The sequence below is a fragment of the Lissotriton helveticus genome, chromosome 6 (genome assembly GCF_964261635.1).
Source record: "Lissotriton helveticus chromosome 6, aLisHel1.1, whole genome shotgun sequence".
NCBI lineage: Eukaryota > Metazoa > Chordata > Amphibia > Caudata > Salamandridae > Lissotriton > Lissotriton helveticus.
Window position 1 is genome coordinate 772,837,160 of NC_136067.1, and position 25,916 is coordinate 772,863,075.

At 48.0% G+C, this 25,916-nt stretch overlaps 1 protein-coding gene across 1 annotated transcript in view; it reads left to right on the top strand.

Annotated features, from left to right (window-relative positions):
• MDN1 (midasin AAA ATPase 1) overlaps positions 1-25,916 on the top strand; it is a 2,221,312-nt gene that overhangs the window by 2,085,934 nt on the left and 109,462 nt on the right. Inside the window, exon 96 of the mRNA XM_078648266.1 lies at positions 17,163-17,278. Coding sequence (XP_078504392.1) covers positions 17,163-17,278 — 116 coding nt within the window. The remainder of the gene's footprint in view (positions 1-17,162; positions 17,279-25,916) is intronic.

Below are 25,916 nucleotides of genomic sequence, written 5' to 3' on the forward strand. Positions count from 1 at the left end.
CCTTTTGTTAGGGTACCAGTGGAAGTTCCATTGTGTACGCCATCCTGAAGCAGCCGGTCTCGTAGAGAGACATAACCAGACCCTGAAAATCCGTATTGCCAAAATATGTCAAGAAAAAGGTGTAGACTGGCTAGTAGCTCTGCCAGTCGCTTTGTTTTATATGCGCATGGTCGCACATTCCAGATCAGGTCTGTCCCCGTATGAGGTCGTATTTGGCCGCCCCCCCAATATGTGGGGTACACCTAGACCCCGAAGTATTACCGATATTTCAAGTAATATGCTGACAGATTACCTAGCTTCCTTGATGTCTGCCCTACACTCTTGTCGTTCACAGGTTGCCGCCGCATTTCCAGACAATACCGAGGTGGCACCGCATGAAATCGTTCCCGGATGCATGGTTCTTGTCCGGAATTTTGATCGTTCAAGTCCGCTGGAGGGAGCCCAAACAGGTCCTCCTGGCCACCCGTACTGCCGTCAAGCTGGAAGGCAGGAAGGGCTGGGTCCACCTGTCTCATGTGAAAAGATTTTACGGACTAAAGACTGTTTTAAAGAACATTTCCGAGGATTTTAAAGACTGCCAAAGTACTATTCTTAAGGACTGTCCCGCAAAAGACAATGATACTAAACCCTCCCTGTTAGAGAAAACTCCGCAACAGGAGTATAAGCTAAAATTAAGGTCTAGTAAAATAAGTCAGCCAGTTTGATTGTCTAAGTCCTCCCCTAGGTGAAACGGTTAGACCGGTTTCTGACATGTATAAAATAGACCCCCATAGTGAGAGAGTTAGTCAAAACTCAATCCGATGTATCGTTTTTCTAAGTTTCATATTGTTTTTCAGCCTCATGATTACCTGCACAGGTTATGCATTTTATTTGTGTTTTCCAGTTTCTCATGTAAATAAGTCTGCTAATGCTACGGTAGAGCACACGTTTAGTGATCTGCCTCCTCATGAACTCTCTTATCGTCTTGCTATGCGTAATAATTCCTTTATCCGCATGTTACATTATTCACACCAGACCAGCAATGCCACTAATTGTTGGGTGTGTGGTCGACTCCCCCCTTTCCAGACACCGAAGGGAGTTCTGCCACTCTTTCCTTATCCATTTTCACATAATGGTTCATGTGGAGCATGGTCCACGTTAACGTCATCCTCAACAGATATGTCTTTTCTTAACAGTACATGTTTTCCAGACAAGCAAGGTCTTCCCCACAGAACAGGGTTAGATCTAGAAAATGAAGTTTATAATTTAGGTAATTATTCTTCGAATTTCATGGTCCTGAATGTTCAGTCTGATACTACTCCAGACTTCCCTGCTATGTCAGTATTACCAGTCAAAGGCGAATTATGTGTCCGAAAGAATGGTTCCGTACATGTAGGACATAGTGATTGTACTACTATTGTCAAGTATAGTGACAGTAGGAAATCTATTTTTAAAGCTTCACGTCATTCTTATTTTGTTTGTGGTCAGACCGCATATGTTCGTTTGCCCCTCGATTGGGAGGGAACCTGTTACATTGCCTTCTTACTGCCACCAGTTTTTCTAGCCCCACCTGACTATCATAGGAATTCCCACCTAGTACATACTAGACACAAGAGAGACCTCCCGATTGTCGATTATACTGAAACTGCTCTAGAACAATATATAGATATCAATAAAGGTGTCTTTCCTTATTTAGGTACTGTCGTGAATAGTAAACTGATACGTAGATTAACCAGAACCCTTGAAGCAGTAGTGATTGAGACTACTTCTGCTCTAAGTAACTTAACCGAAGAGCAATCCTTTATGAGAATTGTCGTGCTCCAGAATCGTCTCGTCCTTGACGTCATACTGGCCGATAGGGGCGGGGCTTGTAGAGTCATCGGATCTAGTTGCTGCATTTTCATTCCTAATAACGCGCCGTCTGTTTATTCAGCTATAACCAGACTCCATAAGATTGCCCATATGTTACACCAAGATCCAGGCACCTGGACATGGTCCGGTTGGTTCTGGAATATGATTTCCGCCTGGGGATGGAAAGTATTGTCCTTTCTAGGTATTGCAGTAGCTATCATATTCAGTTGCTGCCTATGTATACAATGTGGCCCTGCGATGTGTGGCATTTGTGCTACCTCTTGTATTCCTAGTCCCAAGTCCCGTTCTAAATCCAGTCCCAAGAAAATTCGAGACGAGCAAATGATACTGTATGAAATGATAGATGGTATCATGAATATTGATGTTTCCTGATGGAAACGTAGTGACAAGGAGGGAATGTGGAAAAGTAAATTTTGCCATGTTCTGTGTCCCTACGTGTCCCCCATCTTATGTTATGTGTGCATGATTGATATGCATATGTATTCCCCATGTTTGATTAAAGACGCAATTACAGTTGTGTCCATCCCTAGTATGCCAGTTTCCAGTTCTCGTGAAAGCTACGAGTATTAGGCCTATGTAAAGTTACGCTGCCACGTTTCCCAGTGTGCACGTTATTTCATTGTAAAGTCCCCGTTTCTAGGCCTCAAAAGGGCCCGGACACCAGATTCAGCTCCTGTCTCCTGAGCCCTCGCTGAGGAGCGATACAGCCCCCACCTGTGTTCCTGACCCTTCACTTACTTCCTGCCTCACAGTGCCCGGTTCAGCCTGGCTCTGCCTACGAGTCTGCCAAGAGTATGTTATGATTCTAGTTATCAGTCCAGCCCTCCTTCTCTGCATTCCTAAACTACTGAATCGCATCAATAGTTTCCGTCATCGTCTAGCCTTTACGTCTCCATGTAAGAGAAATACTGCATTTAATGGTCATTTAATATTCTTCATCACGCACTACACGTAGAATAATGCATGCACCAGTCTTAGTCTGTTAGCATTTACCCCGATAACTTTTGGATTCTATCAACATGTTCTCTAAACATCAGATACTAGATAGTGGTTAGGTACATGTCGCCCTGACTCTCCAGACTTCAGTCTCTGCTCCTAGCGCAGAAGTCATAGCCCCCAGCTTCTCCTAGTAACACGTCATTGTCAGTTTGCGCGCACCACTAGGTTAGAGGTCCCGGCTCCTTAGGTAGCCCCCTCCATGTTTCCGCCCCATTTATGACATATTCTGTTACGTTTACATCACATGTCTATGTATACGCCTCCTGTTACACCCACTTTCACCCTTATCTTTCGCGACTGCTATTGACCACACCCACTGCTCCGCCTATTGTATGTATTGCAATTGCAACTGTTTTAGTATATATGCTTGTGTATTGTTATTAAAGTTAGCGCGCTCATCCCAGATCCAGCCCCGGCAGCTGCCGGGCTCTGCCATCCTATTCCTGTGCAGGTTGTCCTGTTCCTGTCCTTTATGCTGTATTAAACCTGCAAACTCCTACTACCTCGAATCTTGACTCTTATTTATTGAGCTATCTGTTATTGCTATGTCCAGTCAAACCTAGATCCGGTATTATTTATTTATATACCACACTAGACCCAGTTCAACTCGTTAATTCCTTTTTGTCCGGAAAGCCTTAGAAGCTCAGAGCAAAAGGTGGGCATTATTTCGATCTTTCCTTCAGGTGTGATTAACATAGAATTTAATTAAAGTAGTATAAAGATAACAATATTGAATCTGTTATACTCTTGTAATGGATTGAGGTAATTGTAGGAGAGTAGGATCTGCTTACTATGGTTACCCCCACTTTTTGCTGTGTTTCACTGATTTATCGACTTTAGTCTGGCTGTGGCCCTGCTAACAAGGACCCCAGCCTAGCTTCTTCCTCTCTAAATTGATTGCATGTACATTAGGTACACTCCAAATTGGTTACTGGGTCACCCTTGTGAGTCCCCAGTATATGGTACCTTAGGTACCAAGGGCATGGGTACCCCAGAGGTCTACCAGGGGCTGAAGCATGTACTATACCACCCCTGGGAATCCTTCCAAAATGGCACCACAGGTCTGCTACTGCAGCCTGGGTAAGGTGGTACTTGTACCCCTTACTTAGATATAGTATACCTATATCTACCTATATATTTAGACACACATAAACCTATGTCACTCCTATGGCAGGCCTTGACAATCCTGAAGGCAAAGTGCTTGGTTTTGTGTGAGAGGGTGCCCAAGCATGAGCTGAGCCTTCCTTATAGCTGTTCTATGATACAGCCATACCATATACTCTTAAGGGCATTATAACCTCGCGGTAAATGCTAACTTTGGAATGGCAGCATCAAAACATGTCGTGTTTGGTGTCAAACACTTTAGAATACTACCCCCCCCTCTGCGGGGGGGTGGTAGGGGGTAGCATTCCACCCTTCTAGAGGGAGAAGACATATACACACTGGTAAACCCGGTAGAAGTTAAACAGAGCCCCAGCATCACAAAATGGATGCTGCTGCCACAGACATGAGTCTGACCTCCTGCCGCTGGACAAAACTCCGACAGGTGAGGCTTGGACAATAGGTTTCCTGTCCAGGGAGGTGCCAGCACCTCCCCAGACAGACTTTTGTGTATTAGGGCAGGGTGGGTGCATTCAGTGAATGCTTTTCAGACAGTGCCTGGGGCACACTAGGTGTCCCCCGTGCATTTCCCAGTTCAAACCGGTTACTGAGGCACTTACATTTACATTTACTTAGCCCCAGCTCTGGTGCGAAACTGGACAAAGGGGAAGGGGTGTAATCACCTCCCCAGGTCCTCCCATAGGTGGGACCTTAGAGTTAGTCTACCCCTAAACTTAGTATAAGTATAGGAACCCAGTTCCTAGGACTTTAGATTACCCGGGACGAAACTCTGAAACATAAATCTTGGACCTTCGACATTCCATATCAACTGGAACACGGAAGAAATCTCCCTTGGGGTCAAGGAGTGACTCCCCTGTTCAAATAGGCACCAAAGAAGCATCTCTCAGTCCTTGCTGGTCTGCACCGAAGCCAATCTTGTCACCTTGCATGGGTTGCTGTTGCCAAGGCTTGTTGGGTCCAATACTGATACAGACACTGCAGCACTCGACATCTAACGTGGGACAGCTCGAATCCAGCTCTTGGTTGTCGTCGACACCTCCTGGACCTCGTGGCTGAAGAGTCAAGCTTCACCTACATCACCTAAAAGCACCAGACATCGGCTGGCATCTTCTTGTCGCCTTGCTGGTCATTGGCTAGTGATCCAGACTCTGTCCCCTCTGCTGTCAGGTTCTTCAGATCTCCGATCCACCCTTGGATCCATCCGGACACTCTTCACCTGGACGCCTGCAGCACTTCTTTGCAGCTCTCCATTGGAAACGACGACGAAACCAGACATGAAAAGACACCTATGTACCCGGCTAGCCTGGGTGAGGTAATACGACTACTTCGGTGCTCCCGTGGGTCTTGACTCTCGAAGTGTCGAGTACTGAAAGGGTTTTACCGTAGTCCACATCGAAGTGTCCTAATTCTTTAAAATTCTAACTTTAACTTCCTCCATAGAAGTCAATGGTGATTCGCGGCTTTGTTTAGACACTGCACATGTCCCCTGTGGGTCTCCGGCGTCCCTACCTTGGGTGGTTCTTGGTTGCCCCAGCGGTTCTACAGGCCCTAGGCCTTGTCTCAATGTTGAGAGCGGTACTTATACCACTTTCTTAGTATATGGTTTGTAAGGCCCCTAGGGCAAAACGTATACTGTGCTAATTTACTGTATGCTATTTAAGTTCTTGTATTGTACTTTTGCCTCTAGCCTCATAAAGAGACTAGAAGGGTGTGTTTAGAATAAATACATATATTTTATATATACCTGGTGTGGTTCTGCTTTCATTTGGTCATTCAAGAGATTATAGACTGGTAAAACAAGCTTCTTTACATTCCTTCAAGACTTCGCCTGAAGGCTGCTCTCCACAGCTACCACTAGGATAGCTTTCTATGAAGGTTGTCTAAACCTACCATCAGTAAGGGTCGTTTGGACTGGTGCAAGATGCCCAATAGAATAGTGGACATCATATGCCAGGCCAACTTCTCACAGTACTTGTTTATAAAAAGAAAAAAAATCTATAATGCCCACAAAAGGTGAGGTCAAGTGTAAGTACTTCTCTTTCAGCTTTCTGTGAAACGCAGATATCACACGGAGCATTTGATTTTGTGAAGATATATTCTACTCCCAGCTATAAAATTCAGCACTTGTTAGGCGTCTAGGAGCAAACTTGTGATTTGCTGATTTTTCTTTTTTCTTTATTACAGTTTAGTCGAACGAGAATAATGACATAACTGCAACAGTTCAAGTGGAAAAGGGGGCGGAGTAACGAGGGGGGAGAGGAATAGCGGGAAGGGGGAGAGGGTTACACGATTTCACAATAGTTTGGCAGGATGCGCCATTTCTACTCAATGTCCCCAGCTGCAATATTCCAAATAAGGCAAATACCGGATTAACAAACAGTGTAAATATAGTTACATACAACATGTTACAGAATACGGAAAAGCTCAAGAGGCCAGTTTGGTGAGCAATCTGTGCTTAATTTGAGCCAGTGGTTTTCTGTGCTCCGCACAGGTACCTACTTGTCAACATAGGCTCTTAGGAGAGTCTCAAGAAATCAACAAAGGAGTGTATTAACGAAGAGGAAGAAGAGCAACTCCAGTGTGTATTATCATTCACAGTATGAGTTTCCTGTGAAGAGAACCCAATGTAGATTTTTCAGAAGGCCCTCACTCAACAACCTAGTTGGTGACATGCTTCATCATCGGGCCCCACCAGGAATGGCTGAATGCCACCCTACTGTGCTGCAATGCCAGTTTACTGCAGAGCTGGTTAAGTGATTGGTAAAAGGTGAGTTAGTGAGTCAAAAAATTTCCAGATTGTGTCAAAAAAATATTTTATTCATTTTGCCAATCAGACATGAGTAAAAACTAGTGTGGGATAAAGGACCAAATTAAGAGTCCAGTTTTACCCCAAGGGTGTGGTCAACATGTTTCTGCCTATGTGTGAGCATTTAGTCAGGCTTTCATCAGGACCAATAAAGTGTAGTGGTGAACCCAGGCGGTATGGGCGCGCTAAGGTCCACCCTAACCAGAGGTTGCTAGTGTTAAACATTGTATTAAAAACACTGAGTGTGGATTCCTTCAACATTAGAGCGGAACAGAGTTTATTCTTGTTGGAAAACATATAAGAACAAAGAAAGACAAAAGATTGATTATATCCGTATGCTCCTATAAATGGTCATCATTAGAATAATTATGCTGGTGTGCTCTTCGGGGTGCCCTTTTAGGAGTAACAAGGTCACAAGTGTCACTAGTAGTGAACTCGTGCTCATACAGGACTATCTTCAGAATCCTCTGTAAAAAGACAACGGACAGCCGTCCCCTGTCTAACCTCAGTGGCGTGCTAGTCTAATTAAGAATACCGGGCAAAAGGTGTTTTAATGCCCATATAACATTACTACTTAACAAGTGGAATATAGAAGACAATCAAAAACACAGTCAGACACGTTCATTAGTGCTGTTGGGCAAAAAACTGACAAAGTGAAAATAATCAGTTCTTACAAAAGGTACAAACAGTCAATGCACCATGGGTCACGGGAGGGGGGTGGTAGCGATTCGGCACACCCTAGGAAATATAATGTAATACATCTCCCACACAACCTTGATTCAGTCCCTAGAAGATATAGGGGTTAGAGGAAAAGCACTGAAATGGTTGGAACAATTCCTCCTGGATCGGACCTTCCAGGTCTTTTCCAAAAACAATTCCTCAGAGGTCCAAAATTCCCCTTACGGCGTACCCCAGGGCTCAATACTGAGTCCGCTACTTTTTAATGTCTGTCACTCCATTAGCCAGGATCGCTGAAGAAATGGGTCTCACAATTTACTCCTACGCCGATGACACACAACTTGTGTTCTCCCTCACACCTACAGACAAATCCGGAACTTCTCCCCTTTGCTCTGGGCTCCTAAGAATAGCAAACTGGCTTCACTCCAAGAAACTAAAGTTAAATGGGGATAAAACTGAGCTGCTCGTTTTTGGTATCCAAAAGAATCTCTGGGGCCCGACTCACTGGCCAGCAGAAATGGGGGCAACCCCGGTTGCGGTACAATCTGCTCGCAACCTAGGGGTAATAATTAATGATAAGCTGTCTATGTGTGCACATACAGCCAAAAGAGCCTCAACCTGTTTTGTGATCCTCAAATGGCTGAGGAAAATATTATGGCAACTACCAGACGGGGCACAGAGAACAGTATTACAGGCACTAGTCAACTCGAGATTAGACTACCGTAATGTCCTATATTTAGGAGCTACAAAAAGCATCCTGAACCGACTTCAAGTGGTCCAAAACTCTGCGGCAAGACTGCTCCTCAACCTCCTAGGCCGCACGAGCATGACAGATCACCTTAAGAAACTACATTGGTTGAGGATTGCTAGCAGAGTAAAATTTAAGGCACTATGCTACATGTTTAAGATTAGTTCAGGAGAAGCACCCGAATATCTATGTAAGATCGCCCAGAAATATATACCCTCCCGTAATCTTCGCTCCATGAACCAGGCACAATTTGCGGTTCTCAGGGTCAACCGGGCCCGGATGGGCGGCCGCTCATTTGCCCATCTGGCCCCAGCACTGTGGAACTCACTCCCGCTCCTACTACGCCTGGAACCTTGCTACCTTCGGTTCCGGAAGGGAATTAAATCATGGTTGTTCAATCAATAGAGCCCCTCCCCCTCATTCCATGTGTAACACAGATTCAAGGCGCCGGGAAACCCTCAGGGTAGCTGTCGCGCCATACAAATGCAATTAATAAATAAATAAATAATGGGAGGAAGGAATAAGTAGTACGAACATACGAAGGCACAGGATTGTACTTAGCTGCTGATCGCTGTACTCACGCCCTTTATGCTAGGCACCCGTTTGGAACCTGCTTGCTCCCTCTCATTTCCGGACCCCGACGATGGTCCTAATATGGACTGGTCCGTGTTTATAAAGCCGGGGTACAAGTCACCGCCGTTAACGAATGTGGAACTCGGCGTCAGCGTGATTCGGGAAGTGTGGTTAGGGAGGAACAATAGCCGGAGGCCACCGCCTACGTGGAGGCAGAACCGGCGTGTCATAGAACACAGTGGGGCGTCAAAACCAACGTCAACCAATCGCAAGCGTCAGTGTATCCTTTGGTGCTGGACTCCCCAATCGCAGGCCAGAACAATGACGCGACTTGTCAGGGTAACGGCACCGCAAGCTAAAACACTCCAGATCGTTGCAGGATTAAGGGGCGATGCGGCGCGTGTGTTGCCAAACTTGTCAATAAACAGAGTAACTTGATTAAAAACAATTAATTAAATGGAAAATACATTTGCAGCCAGAAAACCACTAAAAACGCCCAGTTGCTGGGTCAGTGCTGGAAATAGAATTCAGCGCTGTACTCAAAGGCGGCAATCATGCCAAATGGTGTAGGCGAGCGCGCAAAATAATAATTACTCTTGACTGGAGTTTATCATTACAGATGGACCGTAAGACACAAAGATAAATGAACACCCAATCACACTGCACAGAACCAGTCTGCAGAGGGCACCAATTCATAGTAGGCAATTCACATGAGGGGAAAGGTGCCTTCAGACAGAGAGATTATGCGTGGTCCGATGCACCATATAAATAATGGAGACCTGTTCAATCACGGTCCACCTCAAGTCATTGGTCGTATGGTTGTGTTGCAAAAAATGCACGCTCAGTTTAGTTGTTACACAACCACATCTGATGTTACTGCGATGTTCGCATACACGTAATTTCACTTGGCGAGTGGTCATACCAACATACCGCAACCCGCACGGGCAAGTTATTAAATATACCACGTTGGTGGAGTTGCAGTTGGTATGAGCCCTCTGCGTCCACACCTTGTTCGGTACAAGATCCAAAGATTTTGTATGTGTCGTAAGGTGGCAGATACTGCAGTTAGAACAAGGGTAATGTCCCGTTACTTTCGGCAGACCCCAGGCATCAGTGACAGATGGAGGACCCCTGGCCAGTATCTCTCTAGGACTAGTATTGACCAAAGTGTCCCGGAGACTACGTCCTCTTGAAGGAGAACAGGGGTTTCTCCCATTGCCTGTTACTATTTATGATGCGCCAATGTTTGTTGATGGGTTTTTCCATGGTGTTGGATGCTGCACTAAAGGTGGTGACACATGTCAAAGGAATTTCGGTAGGCTCTTTTGGAATCTCCTCAAGAAGCGCTTCTCTCGGTTGATTCCTTGCTCTTTTATAGCCTTTATTAAGGACCATGGTAGGGTAGCCCCGGTACTTGAGTTTAACAGTCAGATCAGATTACTGTTTTCGGAAGTCTTCCAGGTGACTACAATTTCTTCTTAGCCGCAGAAATTGTCCATAGGGGAGATTCTCCTGTAAGGCCCTTGGGTGAAAGCTTGTAAATTCCAAAAGATTATTCTTACCTGTTGGTTTGTAGTGCGTTCTGGTGTAAAAATATCCATCCTGTTTGGAAATTACCACATCCAGGAAGACTCTGGCTCAGGTCTTGTCTGCCCTCGACCCTGGAGACTGGATGGTAGCGTAGGACCTGCAGGAGTCATATTTCTACATTCCCGTGCTGCTGGGCCACCGGTGTTACTTCCGGTTTACGGTAGGCCACGAGCACTTTGTTTACCGTGCTCCACTTTGGCCTTACCTCTGCCCCTCTGGTGTTCACGAAAGTGATGGCGGTGGTCGCAGATAATCTGCGCAGATCAGAGGTTCCAGTCTTCCTCTATCTCGACGACTGGCTGTAGAAGGCGGGCTCGCCCCGGACAGTATATCCCACCTCCAGACTACGGTCGATCTCCTGCATTTACTGGGGTTCTACATCAATGCACCGAAGGCGCACCGGATTCCCTCTCAGAAGCGCCTCTTCATCGGAGCGGTTCTGGGTACAACTCACTTTCAAGTCTATCCTCCCGAACGGCGAGTCCAGGATATTCAGGCTCTGATTCCGATCTTTCAACCTCTATCCTGGGTTTCCATGAGGCTGCTGGGCCTCATGGCCTCCTGCATCCTACTGGTCGATCATGCCAGATGGCATATGCTGTCTCTGCAGTTGGGCCTGAAGTTCCAGTGGGCGCAGCATCAGCGGAACCTGTCTGATTACGTCCAGATCTCGGAGGGCACTGCACAACACGAACCGGCATTGGGTCAATGGCAGATCCCTTCCGCAATCGGAGCACACAGTGGTGACTTATGCGCCCCTCCTGGGTTGGAGCAGCCACATGGGAGAGGCAGAGATCAGAGGCCTTTGGTCTCCGGCAGAGTCCAGGCTCCATATCCACATTCTGGAGCTCCGGGCATGTGGTACTGCAACAAACAGGGCAGGGTGGGGTCGTGGACCCTATGTCAGGAGGCCCTGCGAATCTGGATATGGCTGGAACACCAGGGCATTTTCCTGGTGGTTCAACACCTAGCAGGTTCACTGAACTCCAGGGTGGACGAACTCAGCCGCAGGTGCATGATGGCTCACGAATGGCATCTTCACTCGGAGGTGTCGCAAGGTCTCTTTCAACAGTGGTTAGAGCCTTGGTTAGATCTATTCGCCACCGAAGAGAACGCGCAATGTCAGCAGTTCGGCGCGTTGGAATTTCCAAGGCGTCACTCGCAAGGCGACACTTTTTGTCGCAAGTGGAGTTGCAGTCTTTTGTACGCATTTCCACCTATACCACTTCTGCCCAGAGTGCTGAAGAAAATCAGGCGCGACCGGGCCCAAGTCATTCTTGTGGCTCCGGACTGGGCTCACAGAGTTTGGTATCCCAAGCTACTCAGTATGACCATCGATCCCCCAATCCGACTGCCTCTTCGGGAGGATCTTCTGTCGCAGCAGAGGGGACGGTCCTCCACCCGAACCTTTCAAGTCTCCACCTCCTTGCGTGGAGATTGAGCGGCAGCAGTTGATTCCTTTCGACTTGCCTCCTGAAGTCTGTGAATTCATTCTGGTAGCCAGGCGTCCCTCCACTAAGTTGGTATACGCCTGCAGGTGGAACAAGTTTGTGGCATGGTGCACAGAAAAGGCTGTGGATCCCCTTTCTGCCCCTCTTTAAGAAGTCCTTCTGCTCTGCTCTGGGCCCTATCGGCTATTTCAGCCTTTCTTAGGCTTCCTGATCAACCCTCTCTTTTCAAGTCCCCTGTTGTAAATAGATTCTTCAAAGGCATTACTCATCTTTTCTCTCCTATTCCCTTCATAATGCCACAGTGGGACTTGAACCTTGTTCTCAAATATTTAATGTGCACTCCCTTTGAGCCTCTTCAAAACTGTCCTCTTCGTCTGTTAACTTTGAAAACTGCTTTCCTGGTTGCCATCACCTCTGCTAGGAGAGTGAGTGAGCTCCAGGCTCTTTCTTGCAAACCTCCTTTTCTGTCTGTCCATCCGGACAAGGTTGTGCTCCGAAAACGTCCATCATTTCTGAAAAAGGTTGTCACTGCGTTTCACATCAGGCAGACCATCACTTTGCCAACCTTCTTTCCGCATCCTTCCAGAGAGGAAGAGAGGCTCCACCGTCTGGACCCAAAAGTGCACTCTCATTTTACCTGAATCGCACCCAACAGTTCCGGGTGGAGGACCAGCTCTTTGTTGGCTACGTAGGCGACAAGAAAGGTCGTCTTGTGTATGAAAGCCTGTTATTCTCTGGTAAAAAAGGACCCTCCGGTCGGGCTGCGCACCCATTCCACCAGGGCGACGGCTGCCGCTACGTCATTGGGATGTGGAGTCCCCTTACAAGACATTTGTCAGGCAGCTACGTGGGCCTTGTTGTATACTTTTACTAAGCACTATCGCCTGGACAGCCAAGTCCGGAAAGATGGCTTCTTTGGCTATTGCTGGGGTATCTATTCTAAGGTTTAGAATCTATCACTAACGTGTTTCTTTCAGATGAGCAAGTTACTTACCTTCGGTAACAATATATCTGTAAGAAACTTTAGTAGTGATAGATTACTTACCGGCACCCACCCAGCCTCCCAGTTCTGCGAACTGATTTCTAGGGTTAAGGTCATCCCTTTCAGGGCCCTAATTTCAATGCACCAGTGGTCAGTATCTTTCATGGCTCTGCGTCCCTGGCGCAGAAAGTCGTGTACAGAACTGACATCAGCGCGTGAGGGCGGAGTCTAAGTAGCTACCACAACGTCATCTCGGTGACCACGACGGACGCGGAGCCACACAACGCCACCTTCCAATGCGCAGGGGTACTGCTGACGAAAACATTCCGGATCCAGTCTGACACCTGGGGGTAATTCTACGGTAAGGAATCTATCAGTAACTGATGTTTCTTACAGATATATCGTTACCAAAGGTAAGTAACTTGTTGATTATTGCCTGTGGGTAGGTATGGGCTGCCTCAGGCAAAGCCTGATCTGTCTCAGGCAAAGCTTTTTTATGGTCTGTTTGTCCTGTGTTGGCCCAGCAAGGCCTTGCCATCAGCATCGTTAAAGGTTATTTCTCACCTATTTTGTTTCAGCTCTTTTTTTAACCTACTAGTTGTTAGGCACCTTGTGAAAGGGCTTAAAAGTGTTTCATCCTTTAGCTTATGTTATGCTGAAGTGAGACCTCTGATAGAGACTACTAGCCGCAGATTCCTTAACGTAGAAATATCCCCAGGCGTAAGACTGGATCCGGAACATTTTCTTTACTACAGCATCTCTGCGTCCCGGGGGGAGGTACTGCGTGACGTCCGCTGGTGTGAGGTCAGCAAGGTCACATAAGCCCCACCCCGGTGTGCCAACGTCCGTTTTTCTCTTTTCTGCGTGCAACGCGGATCCGGATTGTGTCTTAGCCTGTTTTCAGGCCGTCTTCTTCACGCTTTGCATAGAGGAACAGTGTGCGAATGCCTTCGGGCTTCAAGACGTGTAACTCTTGTGCATGTCAGATGTCGGCGACGGACCCTCACCCGATTTGTATGTGGTGTTTGGGTGAGCACCATGACTCGACGGACTGCGATGCCTGTCAGCACCTCAAACTGAAGTCACGGCGGGAGCGCCGGATGAAACTGCTGTCAGCCCGTGTCTCCAGGTTGGTGTCGTCCCAGTGTCCGTCCCCTGCCTCGAAAGCCAGGAGCCGCCGATTCCGCCTGCGATATCGCCCTTCGCCCGATCCCTGTCCTCGTTCGGCAGAGGGCGCGGGCTTCCCTCGGGATGTGCGCCCTCGCCTGTCGCCACCCTACCTGCCGTTTCCTGGCGTCAGGGCGACTAGAGCACAAATGACAGCCTACGCTGCGGCTCTGCAGGCTTCTTTGGTGCCTCCTCCACCTCCTGAGACGTCTGCGGATCCCTTGCCTCGCGCGGACCTTCTGCGGAATCGCCGGAAGGTTCCGCCCCGGTGCCGGAAGGTTCGGCTTCAGGTTGTAGGAGGGTGGTGTCATCGAGGTGCAGTTCGGTGGGGCTCCCCTCTTTGACCCATGGCGTCCCTGTCTCGCCGCAAATCCCTACGGGGATCCCTGTGGCATGGCAGGTGTTCGCTGGGACTCCGGGCTCGCCCCCAAGTTCCCCTAGGCCCTCTGAGCGGGCGGCTGCCTCGCCAGAGGCCGGGCCGTTGCCGCTTCGGCTCCAAAGGCTTTCCTCCCTGGCGGTGACACTGGAGGAGGCCCGGGGCCTGGGGTGCTTTCCCGAGTCCCTCTTGGTCCTCTACGTGGGCGTCTGCCCCGTGTGAGGTCTAACCAGCACCGTTCCTTGACCGAACCGGCTCCGACCCCGCCCCATTTCCCTAGGGAGTACGTGGTGGTGGAGGTCGACTCGGCGCCGCTGGTGTCCACTCCGGGGGCTGATCGCCGTCGAGCCGGCGCCTGTGGCAGACTCCACGGCACCGTACCGGTTTCGGGTTCTTGATTCGTCTCCAGGGGTTCCTTCCTCTCCGGGGGTTTCTCATCTCCTGGTCTCTTCTCCAGAGACAGGGCGCCGCATTGTTACTTTTTCACCGACTACTTCCATGGAGGGCTCTTCGCTGTTCCCGCAGCCTAAGTCCTCGGACCATCTTTTCCGCAGTTCGCGGTTGGTTCCTCTACCGGCTTCTCTGCCTTCCCCGAGGGTTCCTCAGGTCCCCCACTCATCAGTGGATCCCCCACCTTTCAGGGGCTGGCCGCGTCCCCCTCTAGCTGGACTCTGCGACAGACGGCTCAGTTTGCACCGGTCGACCACTGAGGAATTGCTTTCTCCCCCCACTACGCCCTACGGAGGCCAGTTTTGCCTTCGTTCGAGCTTTTTTCCACGGCTGCTGGCATTTTGAGAATGGGTGACCCCGTCACCCCATTCCCTACGGATAATCTTCTGGAAGTTCTCCACCAGGGCTCTGGTGGACGGGAGCTGTTCCTTCCTTTCAAAGCGTCGCTCCACAACTCTCTTCTGGGGGCTTGGGGGCGTCCTGCCACGGGTGATCCGGTATCTCAGCCGCTCCTGCATCACCACGGTTCTGCTTCGCACGACCCAGTCTGCCTTTCCTTCCACCCTTATACTCAAGGCTCTCTTCTGCGGACTGCTTTTCCATCCTTGCCTATGGTGTTGTTTCCTCCGTCTCGGGAGGCCCGGTGGTTGGATTTATGGGGGCGTAACATCTTCGCTTCATCCAGTGCTGCTTTCTGGGCGCTCAACACTCTTTGTGTGTTGGCCAGGGCTACCTCCAGCCTGTGGGATTCTGTGGAGTCCCTTCTTTATCATGTCTCCCATGAGGGTGCCTGTGCTGATCCACGACACCATGTATTGGATGGTCGAGAGTTGGCCGCGCTTATTCTACGTGCGGCCTTGGATGTTGCTGATGCTCTCTGCCGTGCTTTTGCCAGTTCCGTGGCTCTCCGTCACCATGCTTGACTGAGGGATGCTGTTTTTCCAAAGAATATTAGGGAGCATCTGGTTGACCTGCCCTTTGATGGGGTCTTTTTGTTTAACACTCATGCGGACTCCGCCATTCAGCATCTCCTTGCAGGGCTCCGTCCTCCTCCGTAGGCTGGCTTGTTGTTCCTCCGGGGCTTGATGGGAGGCGTTATCCCACTTGCTTCCTGGAATCTGGTGTTTTGAGTGGCCCGTCTGTATGTTCTGTGTGGTTTGACGTGCCTTCGGGGTCCCTTGGTGGACCCCTCTCTTCTGTTGGCTGCTGGTTCAGCCCTTTTGGCAAGTGTCTATTCTTTGGCTGATTGCTAAGCCATCTGTGGTTCCTACCGCAGGTCTTATGTTCTTGTTCTCTGATGCGGGTTTTTTCCCCAAAGAGTGAGGCCCATGTTTTCTTTGGGACATGTCTTACCCTAAGTGGGGTACTAGTAGCTATTGTATAGCCCTGTCCTGCGCTGGGAGGGTGTGGACTCCCATTTGCGGGTTCCTCGCCTTTCCTGGTGTTCCTGTATACCGCTGGTGCGGTTTCTGGGTCGGTTTTGTATGGAACGGTCTCCATATTCTCACAGTTTTTGTGGTGCGGAAAAGTTATCCGAAGAAAACTGACGTCGGGTTGGGGTTTATGTGACCTTGCTGACGTTACGCTCGCGGACGATACCGCCGCCTGGCGCGCCGAAATGCTGTGGCAAAGAAAATTTACCGGATCCAATCTTACGTCTGGGGATAATTCTACATTAAGGAATCTGCGGCTAGAATTGTCTCTACCAGATACATTGTTACCGAAGGTAAGTAACTCGTACAATATGCATTGCTTTCGAGCCTATTCACAGCTGTTTTTTCAGCCTACTGACCCTTAAAACTATTTTTCTGTTGATTACTTCCAATCACCCTGTCAGTTGTCTGCAGGCACTGGTCAATGCATACACCACCTTATTTTTGGGATAACTGGGAATTCTTACTCGAGCATCTTTTATGCCAAAAGTGCTATCACCTTTCCATGTGGGTCAGTCCATCTGCTCCCCACTATTTCTCTCCACCACACACTTCTAAGTAGGATGAGAGACTATGTTGTTTGGACCCCCAAGAGAACCCTTCACGTTTATATTCATCAGAAGAACAAGTTACTTACCTTCCGTAATGCTCTTTCTGGTGGATCTAATTGCACAAAAGACACTTTTATAAAATACTCTACCAGTGCCTTTTGCTGAATCCACTCTTGCTCCGAGTGTGACATGCACAATTTGTTGAACATGCTTAAAGTGTCAAACTGATGTCCTTATAAGTAGTCTAGACGCAGGATACTTCCTTTTTCCTAAACGTTTTAGTTCTAACATTTGGTTTCTACATTCTGAATGACAAGCTATATATTTGTTAAACGAATCACAAGTGTGGAATCTGAGCGGATTGTATGTTGGTTATGTATTATAGGAAAAGGCTGCAGCTGAAATGTGGCAGCAATATCTGCTACTGACCACCTCGCTTTCACAGCAGCTTTGTGAACAGCTGCGACTGATATTGGAACCTACCCAGGCTGCTAAACTCAAGTAAGTTTTATTGAGTTATTTAATTTTGAACTTTGATGATGATGATAATCATAAGTTGTCTTTTTTTTTTTTTCAAATAATATACATATTCTACTCCTGCCATTTCCAAGTGCAGTAAATAACACAAGCTGGTATTACAAAACGTAATGGTACCAGACACTGTAGGATCGAATGCTGCATCTGCCTTGCATGTATTCATACATGTGACATTCAGCCCATTGCATGATTCTTTGCTGACCGAATGTCATCTTTTATATTCACAACTTTTATTTTGTGTGCTCCTTTAGTTCCAACCGTATGAATTCTCTGCAAGAATGCTTCAACTCATTTTAATACCAATGCTCCAGTACAGTTATTTGCTGTGGCAGCTTTATGATCACGCTTTTTAATGTCAGTTTTATAGACATGTGACCTCTAGAGAAATTAGTCGTCATAGAAACTCTGACAGCTGTGGTGTTCTTATTCACATATCGGTTAGTCCACATACCTGAACAGCTTGTTCATGTCTATTTATAAAGTAAAATACAAAATGTGAGTGCTACTGCTGTAATCCAAGACATTCTGCTACAGCCTCTTAGGTTACCACTGTCTTATCTGTGACCAGTGCCAACCACTTTGAAAGCGTCTATATCAATGTTAATTAAAATGCTTCTTGGCATCATGAACCATGTGACATTTGTGGACTAGTGGCGTGGGATCACATCTAATCAGTAAATTCTGAGTCATATGGAATAATAAATGTGGCCTTTTGTCTGGCTCCTCTTTAAATGTGCTAACACGTACCTGGTGATTCTCATATAAGAGGTGCACCTGTTAACAGTCAAACAATAAAGGGCACATTATTAATCAACAGGATAACAAAGTACAACATCTCATAGCTCTGAAATATCAGCAAGGACATTTGCTTTACATTACAGAAAATCAAAATGGTCACTGACTGCCTCTGTCACTCCTCTGTCTTGCTGTAGAATTCTAAACATAGACGTTCATTCTTAAACAAAACATCTCTGAAGCAGGTTCTGCACCAGGAATAAAACATACTTAGTATTGTAAATTCTTATAAAGACTTCTAACTTCAGATTCCTCACCTTTTGAATACCCCATCCCCCCACCCTACCCCCCAGTGCAGGATTTGCGTATAAGCTACACAAGCTATAGCTTGGGGTCCCCACTTTCTTGGGGGCCCCCAAAAAATATTATTAGTCCCAATGCTGCACGTCCGGGATGTCCCATACTCTTCACCCAATTTTTTTAGCGCGTCTTTTCAAAGAACAAAGCGCTATTTGCTTAGGGCAGGGTCTCCAACTCCAACCGGTCGATCGCGAGCTACCAGTAGTAGCTCGCCGATCCTCTGAGAGTAGCTCGCGCTGCTATCTAATTGTTGAGACGTCATATAAGGCTTTATAAGCATTGTATTTTGTAATCCTTCATTCTTTCACAGCTATCATCGCCCTTGCCCGCCATCACACGAACAGCCGCTCCGATTGGCTGAAGTGAGCTTAGCTGGGGCGGGGCAGGCTGAAGAACGTGATGTTCTTCCTCTTAACCATGCGCCACCTGTCATTTTCGGGCTGGCACTGCGATTTGCAGCCTGAAACAGTACATCGCAGCCTTGAACAGCACTTCGCATTTGTTTTCGATCTGGGCCTCCCGAAGCAGATGTGAGTTAAGTGGGCCCCTAATCGAGCAGTTGCAGAGTCTGTAAAATCGGGCCGTTATGAGGTAAGTGGGCCTCTAACTCAGCCGTAGCAGCGTTGATAATATCGAAGGAATGCCTGAAAGGCTCCTTGATTTTAACGTTGGCTGCCTCTGCGCTTTAGATCTGCCTTCAGTAATAGAGCGCAGGGGCAGGCAACGTTAAAATTAAAAGTCCTTTTAGGTACTGGGCATCCCATGTTAAATGCAGGTTTTCAAATAGCTTAGGGCCTTATCAAGTCTAAATCCGGCGCTGCTACCCCCCATGAATCCGACTGGATTTGGAAAATTCACGGCAGTAGTATCCCTGCGCACCAGCAGGTGGCTGTCATTGTCGTTCCGCGCCGGAAGTGACATGCGCTGGTCGAAATTGCTACTAATTAATGTGCTAACATCAGTTCCCTTCATTTCGCTCCAACAGTCGTGAATCCGGAGCTACACCTCGTCTCACTGAGGCACCTATATAGACCACTTTCTACTAATAAGCAATGCACAAGAGAACAATGTCACCTCCCAGATCTACGGGGTGAGTGAGCTGTGCTTAAATAGCGTCTCTACAGGAAATATTATTACCAAAGGTGAGTAACTTGTTCTTTGAGGGCATAGACGTCATCCAAAATTGTTTCATAGAAACGGCTTCTGAATGCTGGCAGTGGGCTCGATCTGACTTTGTGGTGACCTCACTCCACCTCTGGAAGTAGTGACACGAAGGCCAATATAGTCACCACCCCTAAGGCATATCCCGAGGTTCATAGCATGTGTGGCTGCGAGTTCACATGCTCTGTATGCTGCTGCCATCTAGTGTTGGGCTCCAACATTTTTAAGATGTTTTTCTTCAATGACGTCTTTGGAGCCACAAGATATGCTGGAACTCTTTTCTTATTGGGGGATGCTCATGGGCACCAATTCCATGTTAGATTATTTGTTTCGCTATCTGGTTTGGGCGTACACCGAGAAAGCTACGCATTTTTCGGGTCCACGCTGTTGTATTTCAACACAGGCGCATCGAAAAATCCCACTCTTGCTTCAACACCGACACACTTGCTGAGGCCATCAACAGACACTTGATGCACCGGGGGCCTCCCCGCCCTTTGGCGACCGTGCGTACTCCTCCAGACTAAGGCTCCATAGACTACAGATCCATGAGGGGTGATAGCATGGACACCCTTGCAAAATTCTAATGCCTGTGATCGGATCATCACAATGTCTGTATCCTGTTAGTGTTTCCTTCCCTTCTGCTGAAAGAAGACCTTAAGGTAACAAAAGGAAAGGCACAGACCAAGATGCACATACAGACATTATCCAATACCCTGGACATCTCTTCCCTGCAGAAGGTGGAATCCTGGCAGCCAAGGTATCAAGACCAAAGCATGAACAGAAAAGACTTAATCTCTCAAGGTCTCCCACTGAGAGACGAGGTGGTGGCGGAGGTGGATGTGGCACATAAGGCAGAGGGTCAGTGCCCCTATTTTTCAGGGCTCAAGGACTTCCCCAGTGCCAACTGACCCAGAGGGAACCATTTTGGCTCCAGTATGGACTTCAGTACAGATACCTACTGCAGTGTCTGTGGCGCTGACTACGGAAGATGAGGTAATACTAGTTCTCTTGATCCGACTTCACCCCGATCTCGACCGATGTCGTGCTATGAAATAACCAAAGTGTTTATTGTTGTCAAACAGACTGATTCTTTTTCGGCACCTCTACCGAGGTCCCGGGTTGAGAGGGAGGTTGCAGGACCAGTCGCGCAGTCACTAACATCACTCTTCTTCGAAGTCTTCATCTTCGGGTAAGTCGAAGCACAAAAAAAAGGGGAAGAAGCACAGTCGCTCTTCGCGTTCTCCTCGTCCATCGGCCGATGCAACGTAGGATGCAAAAGGTAGTTGTCCGGCTCTGCACGCGGAGCCTTTTGGGTCGACTCCGAGCTTCCCTCCCTTCCCTACCTCAAACTCGCCCCTCAGGCGCCAATTAATAATGTTAATCCTTGATCTTACTTGTATCTCCTCTCCTTGATATATTATTTTGCAACTGCTCTCTCCAGCTCGACTGTAAAGCGCTCCTATACCCTCGGGTCTGGCCAGCGCTATAGAAAACTCCAAAAATAAATAAAAAAATAAATAAAACCTTCCCAGGAGACGGAGTGACCCCTGCCCAACTTCGTAGTTTTTACGAAGCCCTCCACTCCATCTATGGGCAGCCCGACTCCGCCGGCGCGCCTTCGGGCCCTGCAGACTCGGTGGGGGTTCTAGGCCTTCCATGCCAGCGGCTTCGGCCCTGGCACCACAGGGATCCAGGCCTGGATCTGGATCAGCACCGGTCACCCTTACAACACCTCATCTGGCACCGAATCCATTGGCGGCACCTCTGCCCCTCCGACGCCGGTTGTGTCCCCAACCGAAGTCACACCTGATTCCCTCTGAGAAGCTTCTTCCCATCTGGGCGGTTCTGGACACAGCGCAGTTTTGGGCTTATCCTCCTGAACAGGGAGTCCGGGATATTCAGGCTATGATTCCGATCTTTCAGCCTCTATTCCAGGTTTCTGTCAGAATAACCCTGAGGCTGCTTGGCCTCATGGCCTCTTGCATCCTGCTGGTGGATCATGCTCTGCTGTGGGACCAGAATTTCCATTGGATACAGCATATGGGGAATATTTCCGATTGCGTCCTGATCTTGGAGGGCACTGCACACCAATTGCAGTGATGGCTAACGAACCAGGATTGGGTCAACGGCAGATCCCTCTCCCTTCCCCAACCAGAGTTCAAAGTGGTGACGGATGCATCACTTCTGTAGTGGGGCAGCCACATGGGGGGGGGGGGGAATGGAGATCAGAAGCTCCGGTCTCCTTCGTAGTCCGAGCTCCACATCAACCTTCTGGAGCTCCGGGCTATTCCTCTTCCACTGAAGGCATTCCTTCCCTCGGTCACAGGGAGAGTAGTGCAGGTGTTCACGGACTACACCACCGCCATGTGGTACTGCAACAAACAGGGTGGGGTGGGGTGGGGTGGTGGACCCTATGTCAAGAGGCTATTCGCCTTTGCACATGGCTGGACCATCAGGGCATATCCCTGGTGGTTCAGGGCATATCCCTGGTGGTTCAACACCTGGCAGGTATCGATGTCATGTGATCCCATGTCTAGTTGACTGGCTGTTGAAGGTAGGCTTGCCATAGTCCGTCATAGAACACCTCAGAATGATGATCGAACTCCTATCATCTTTTCAGTATGCCATAAACAAGCCAAAGCCCTACCTCATTCAATCACAGAGGCTTCCTTTTGGGCGATTCTGGACACAGTGCAGTTCAAAGCTTTCCGTCTTTTGCAACGAGTCTGGTTCGTTCGAGCTATGATCCTGATGTTTCGGAGTCACTTCTGTATCCAAATGAGGTTAGCTCTGAGGTTTGTAGGCCTCTTAGCCATCATGCATTCTCCTTGCCAGCTACGCCAGGTAGTACTTGTAAGCCATGCAGTGGAAGCTGAAATCCCAGTGGTCCCAGCATCTAGGTGCCATTCTGACACCGGTCTTGAAGACTATAGCTCAAGCTCTGCATTGGCAGCTGACCAATCACAATTAGCCCCCTGACTAACCTGATCATCCACTATGTTCTCACCAGATTACTTAGATCCCGTGGGACGGGCCTGTTACTTGTTGCCAAGGTTCAGAAGGCTAGGATGAGGGGCAGGTCGTTTCGTAGCCTGGTTCCTCAGAACTGGAGCAAACTTCCTCTGAGCCTTAGGCTAGAGATTTCCGAGGTTAACTTTATGGAAGACCTGAAAACTCATCTCTTTCGGCGCTTGTAGGGTCTCTTTTGAGTTGTCTGGGTTCTTTTGCGGTTCAGGTTCTTCGGTAGTCAGCCTCTCATCACAGCGTGAGGACACACCAGCTGGTGTAACCAGGCGCTTTACAAATGCTCATATTATTATCATTATTATTATTATTATTATTACCAGGTGGCTTTGCGTTTCTGGACGTGGCTAGAGTGCCAGGTTATCATTTTGGTCGCCATCTACCTCGCAGGCTCACTGAATGCCAGAATAGATTAACTAAGCAGATGTGAGTTGGAATCTAAAGACAGTATCTACATTCTGTGGCAGCACATGGCTTCTTACACCTATGGTGGGGAGGCACCGGCTAGATTTTTTCGCCACATGAGCAGTGTGAGCAATTTTGCGCTTTTAAGTATCCAGAAGAACGGTCTTTAGAAGCTGCATTACAAGGGACTCCTTGGCACATTCTCACCACTTCCTTTCCTACCTGTGGGTATGAAGAAGATCAAGAATAACTGGGCCCAATTCATCCTGGTGACTGGATTGGGCCAGGAGAGTGTGATACCCGGAGCTCCTGAGTATCTGTCTTTGGATCACTGCATCTCCTAACATTGAAGACTGTTTTTCCGGTTGTTGTGATCACCTCAACTGCAGGCCTGTCAGTGCCATCACCATATCCCACTTTCCTTTTACCAGGCTCATTGATGCTGATGACTCAGACGGCCTTATTAAAAGTTATGACTTCCTTCCACTAAGTGCAATCCATCACTTTACCAGTGTTCTTTGCTCCCTTCTCACTCCTCAGAAGAGGAGGAGAGACTATATCAGTTCGACCCCAAAAGGGTTTTAAGCTTTTACGTAGATCGTATCGAGGACCATCGAGTAGATCAACTTTTTATGGCAGGATCTCCTTAGCAAAGAAGGGTAAGGCTGTGCCAAAGGCAACCTTGTCAAGATGGCTAGTTCTTTGAATTAAGATCTGCTACACATCATCCCCGAGAGATCTGAGAGCCCATTACACCAAGCCTATGATTTTTACCACTTCGTGTCCAAACTGCAACATGGGTAACTGTTCATGATTTCAGGAAGAGAACTACTGCCTTGATAGGCATTTCCAGCAGGAAGAATGCCTTGCCTGCTTAGTTATGCCAGATTTGTTGGTCTGAGCCCAACCTACAGACCCAGAAGAGCAAGTTACGTACCTTCGGTAGTGCTCTTTCTAGTGGATACTCTATCTAACCACAGACCCCTTTCTGCCTTCCCCATTCTGTGGTGTAGCCCCTTTAACATCCCAAAATGGTCTCAAGTTAGTATTCAGCACACTGTTACAAACAAAAGTTCACGCTGTGCATCTGAGGGTGCAGGAATGTAAAGACAGAAAACCTAACGTCCGAGCGCAGGAGTGGTGCTTATAGGTAGCTCCTCACGAAATCTCTACCTGAGTAGTATAGAACTTGTGCGGACCTGCACAATGTGTCTTAGTGGTGCATGGGAGCACTTCTACAACGTGTTCCATCTGTTGGATATTCTAAGTTGAGGAATCTGCTAGATAGAGTATGCATCAAGAAGGGCATTACTAAAGGTAAGTAACTTGTTCTTAAGCAAAAAGACACTGTGCTAAGGGAGGGAACTTGGCCTGCTGCCAATGGAATAGGATGTATGGGTCGACCGCTCATATGGCCAATCGACTATTTGACACTCGGCTCACTCACAAGGGGTTGAAAACGGTCCTCCTGCTTTGTGCAGTATCCATGCCAGACTGACATTTACTGGGTCAGCCATGTCCACTGCTGGTGGCATGAGGCTGGACCAGATGTGAAGGGGCTTCTATTGGAGATGGTAGCTAGTTCAACACCTGGAGCCTCCAAATTGTGTTTCGCTTTCTGACAGAACCTTGAGCCCTACTGATGGCGATGGGGATCCTGGTTACTGACTGCTTTTTCTTTGTGGGCCCCACTTTTGGAGCTTGGCTAAGGTGAGTCCTGTGCCTATTGTTGACTGTATTTTGACAGATCGGCTGCACAGCTTCAGTTGGCTGACTGCTGGTGCGAGAGGTCCCCACTTGCTAATTGGGGCTGCAGCCAGGGCTTCTTGCTTCTGCTAGATTGAAGAGTGGTCTCCCTGTAGCTCATGGGGAAACACTCCCTCTTGCTCCACAAGATGCAGATGACGCCATTATGTAGATACGCTAGAGCTGACATGCACAAAGGGATCCAGATTGGCCTACCTTCAGATACTGATAACTACAAAAAAGTCATGGGTGGAATGCTTGAATTAATCTGGTCCTCTTCTAATTTCTTTAGATTTTACACAGCCGTGCAGGAATTATCTTTGGTCCTGCTCCAGTAGGAAGAGTCTGGCCTGAACTGAAAGCCAGGTCCTCTCTAAACCAGAGCACAAGTAAACCAAGGCCAGTTAAGGACTAATTGGACCTCATTAGGTGGATGATTTGCATATTGCTGGATCTACCCTGAGGTGGCATGTGGGGGGGGTAAATAAACCATGGACTGGTATGCAGCCTCAAATAATTACAAGAGGCTGAGCTTATTTAGAAAAGTCCATCTATCACTTTTTAGTATTCCTCAGTTCGATGCTCTAAGTGGGAAGGGTATGGGGTATGCCCAAGTGTGGGTCCTGTCCTCACTGTTCCTCTAAAACCAAGATGCACTTGACTTAATAAGCCCTGTAGGAAAGTGCTTTTTTTGTTATGGTCACCCATCACTTTTTGCCCTAGTACTGATGCTTTTTGACCGAATGTTAATTTAGGCCCAGCTAAGCAGGCCCCCGTTTCGGTGCTCTTTACCTTAACACAGGTAAATATCTAATTGTAACCCAGTTGCAAAGGACTTTAGCACCCCTGTAAGTCACCAATAAATGTTTTCTCTGGTACCCAGGGCTTGGGTATTAAAGTGTGTCCATATGGGCTACAGCATGTATTATCCCACCCACAGAGGCCCACACAAAAACTGCTTGCAGCCTGCCCTTTCAGGATGCATGAAATGGTGCAGACCATTTGGAAAACACGACAGCGCACACTCCCTACGTGCCATGCCCATGCACACTGCATATCCTATATGTAAGTCACCCCTACAGCAGGCCTTGGGGGCGTATGGCAGGGTACATTATATTATATGCGAGGACATATCTGCATGAGCAGATGCCCCTGTGATGTCTGGTTCCAT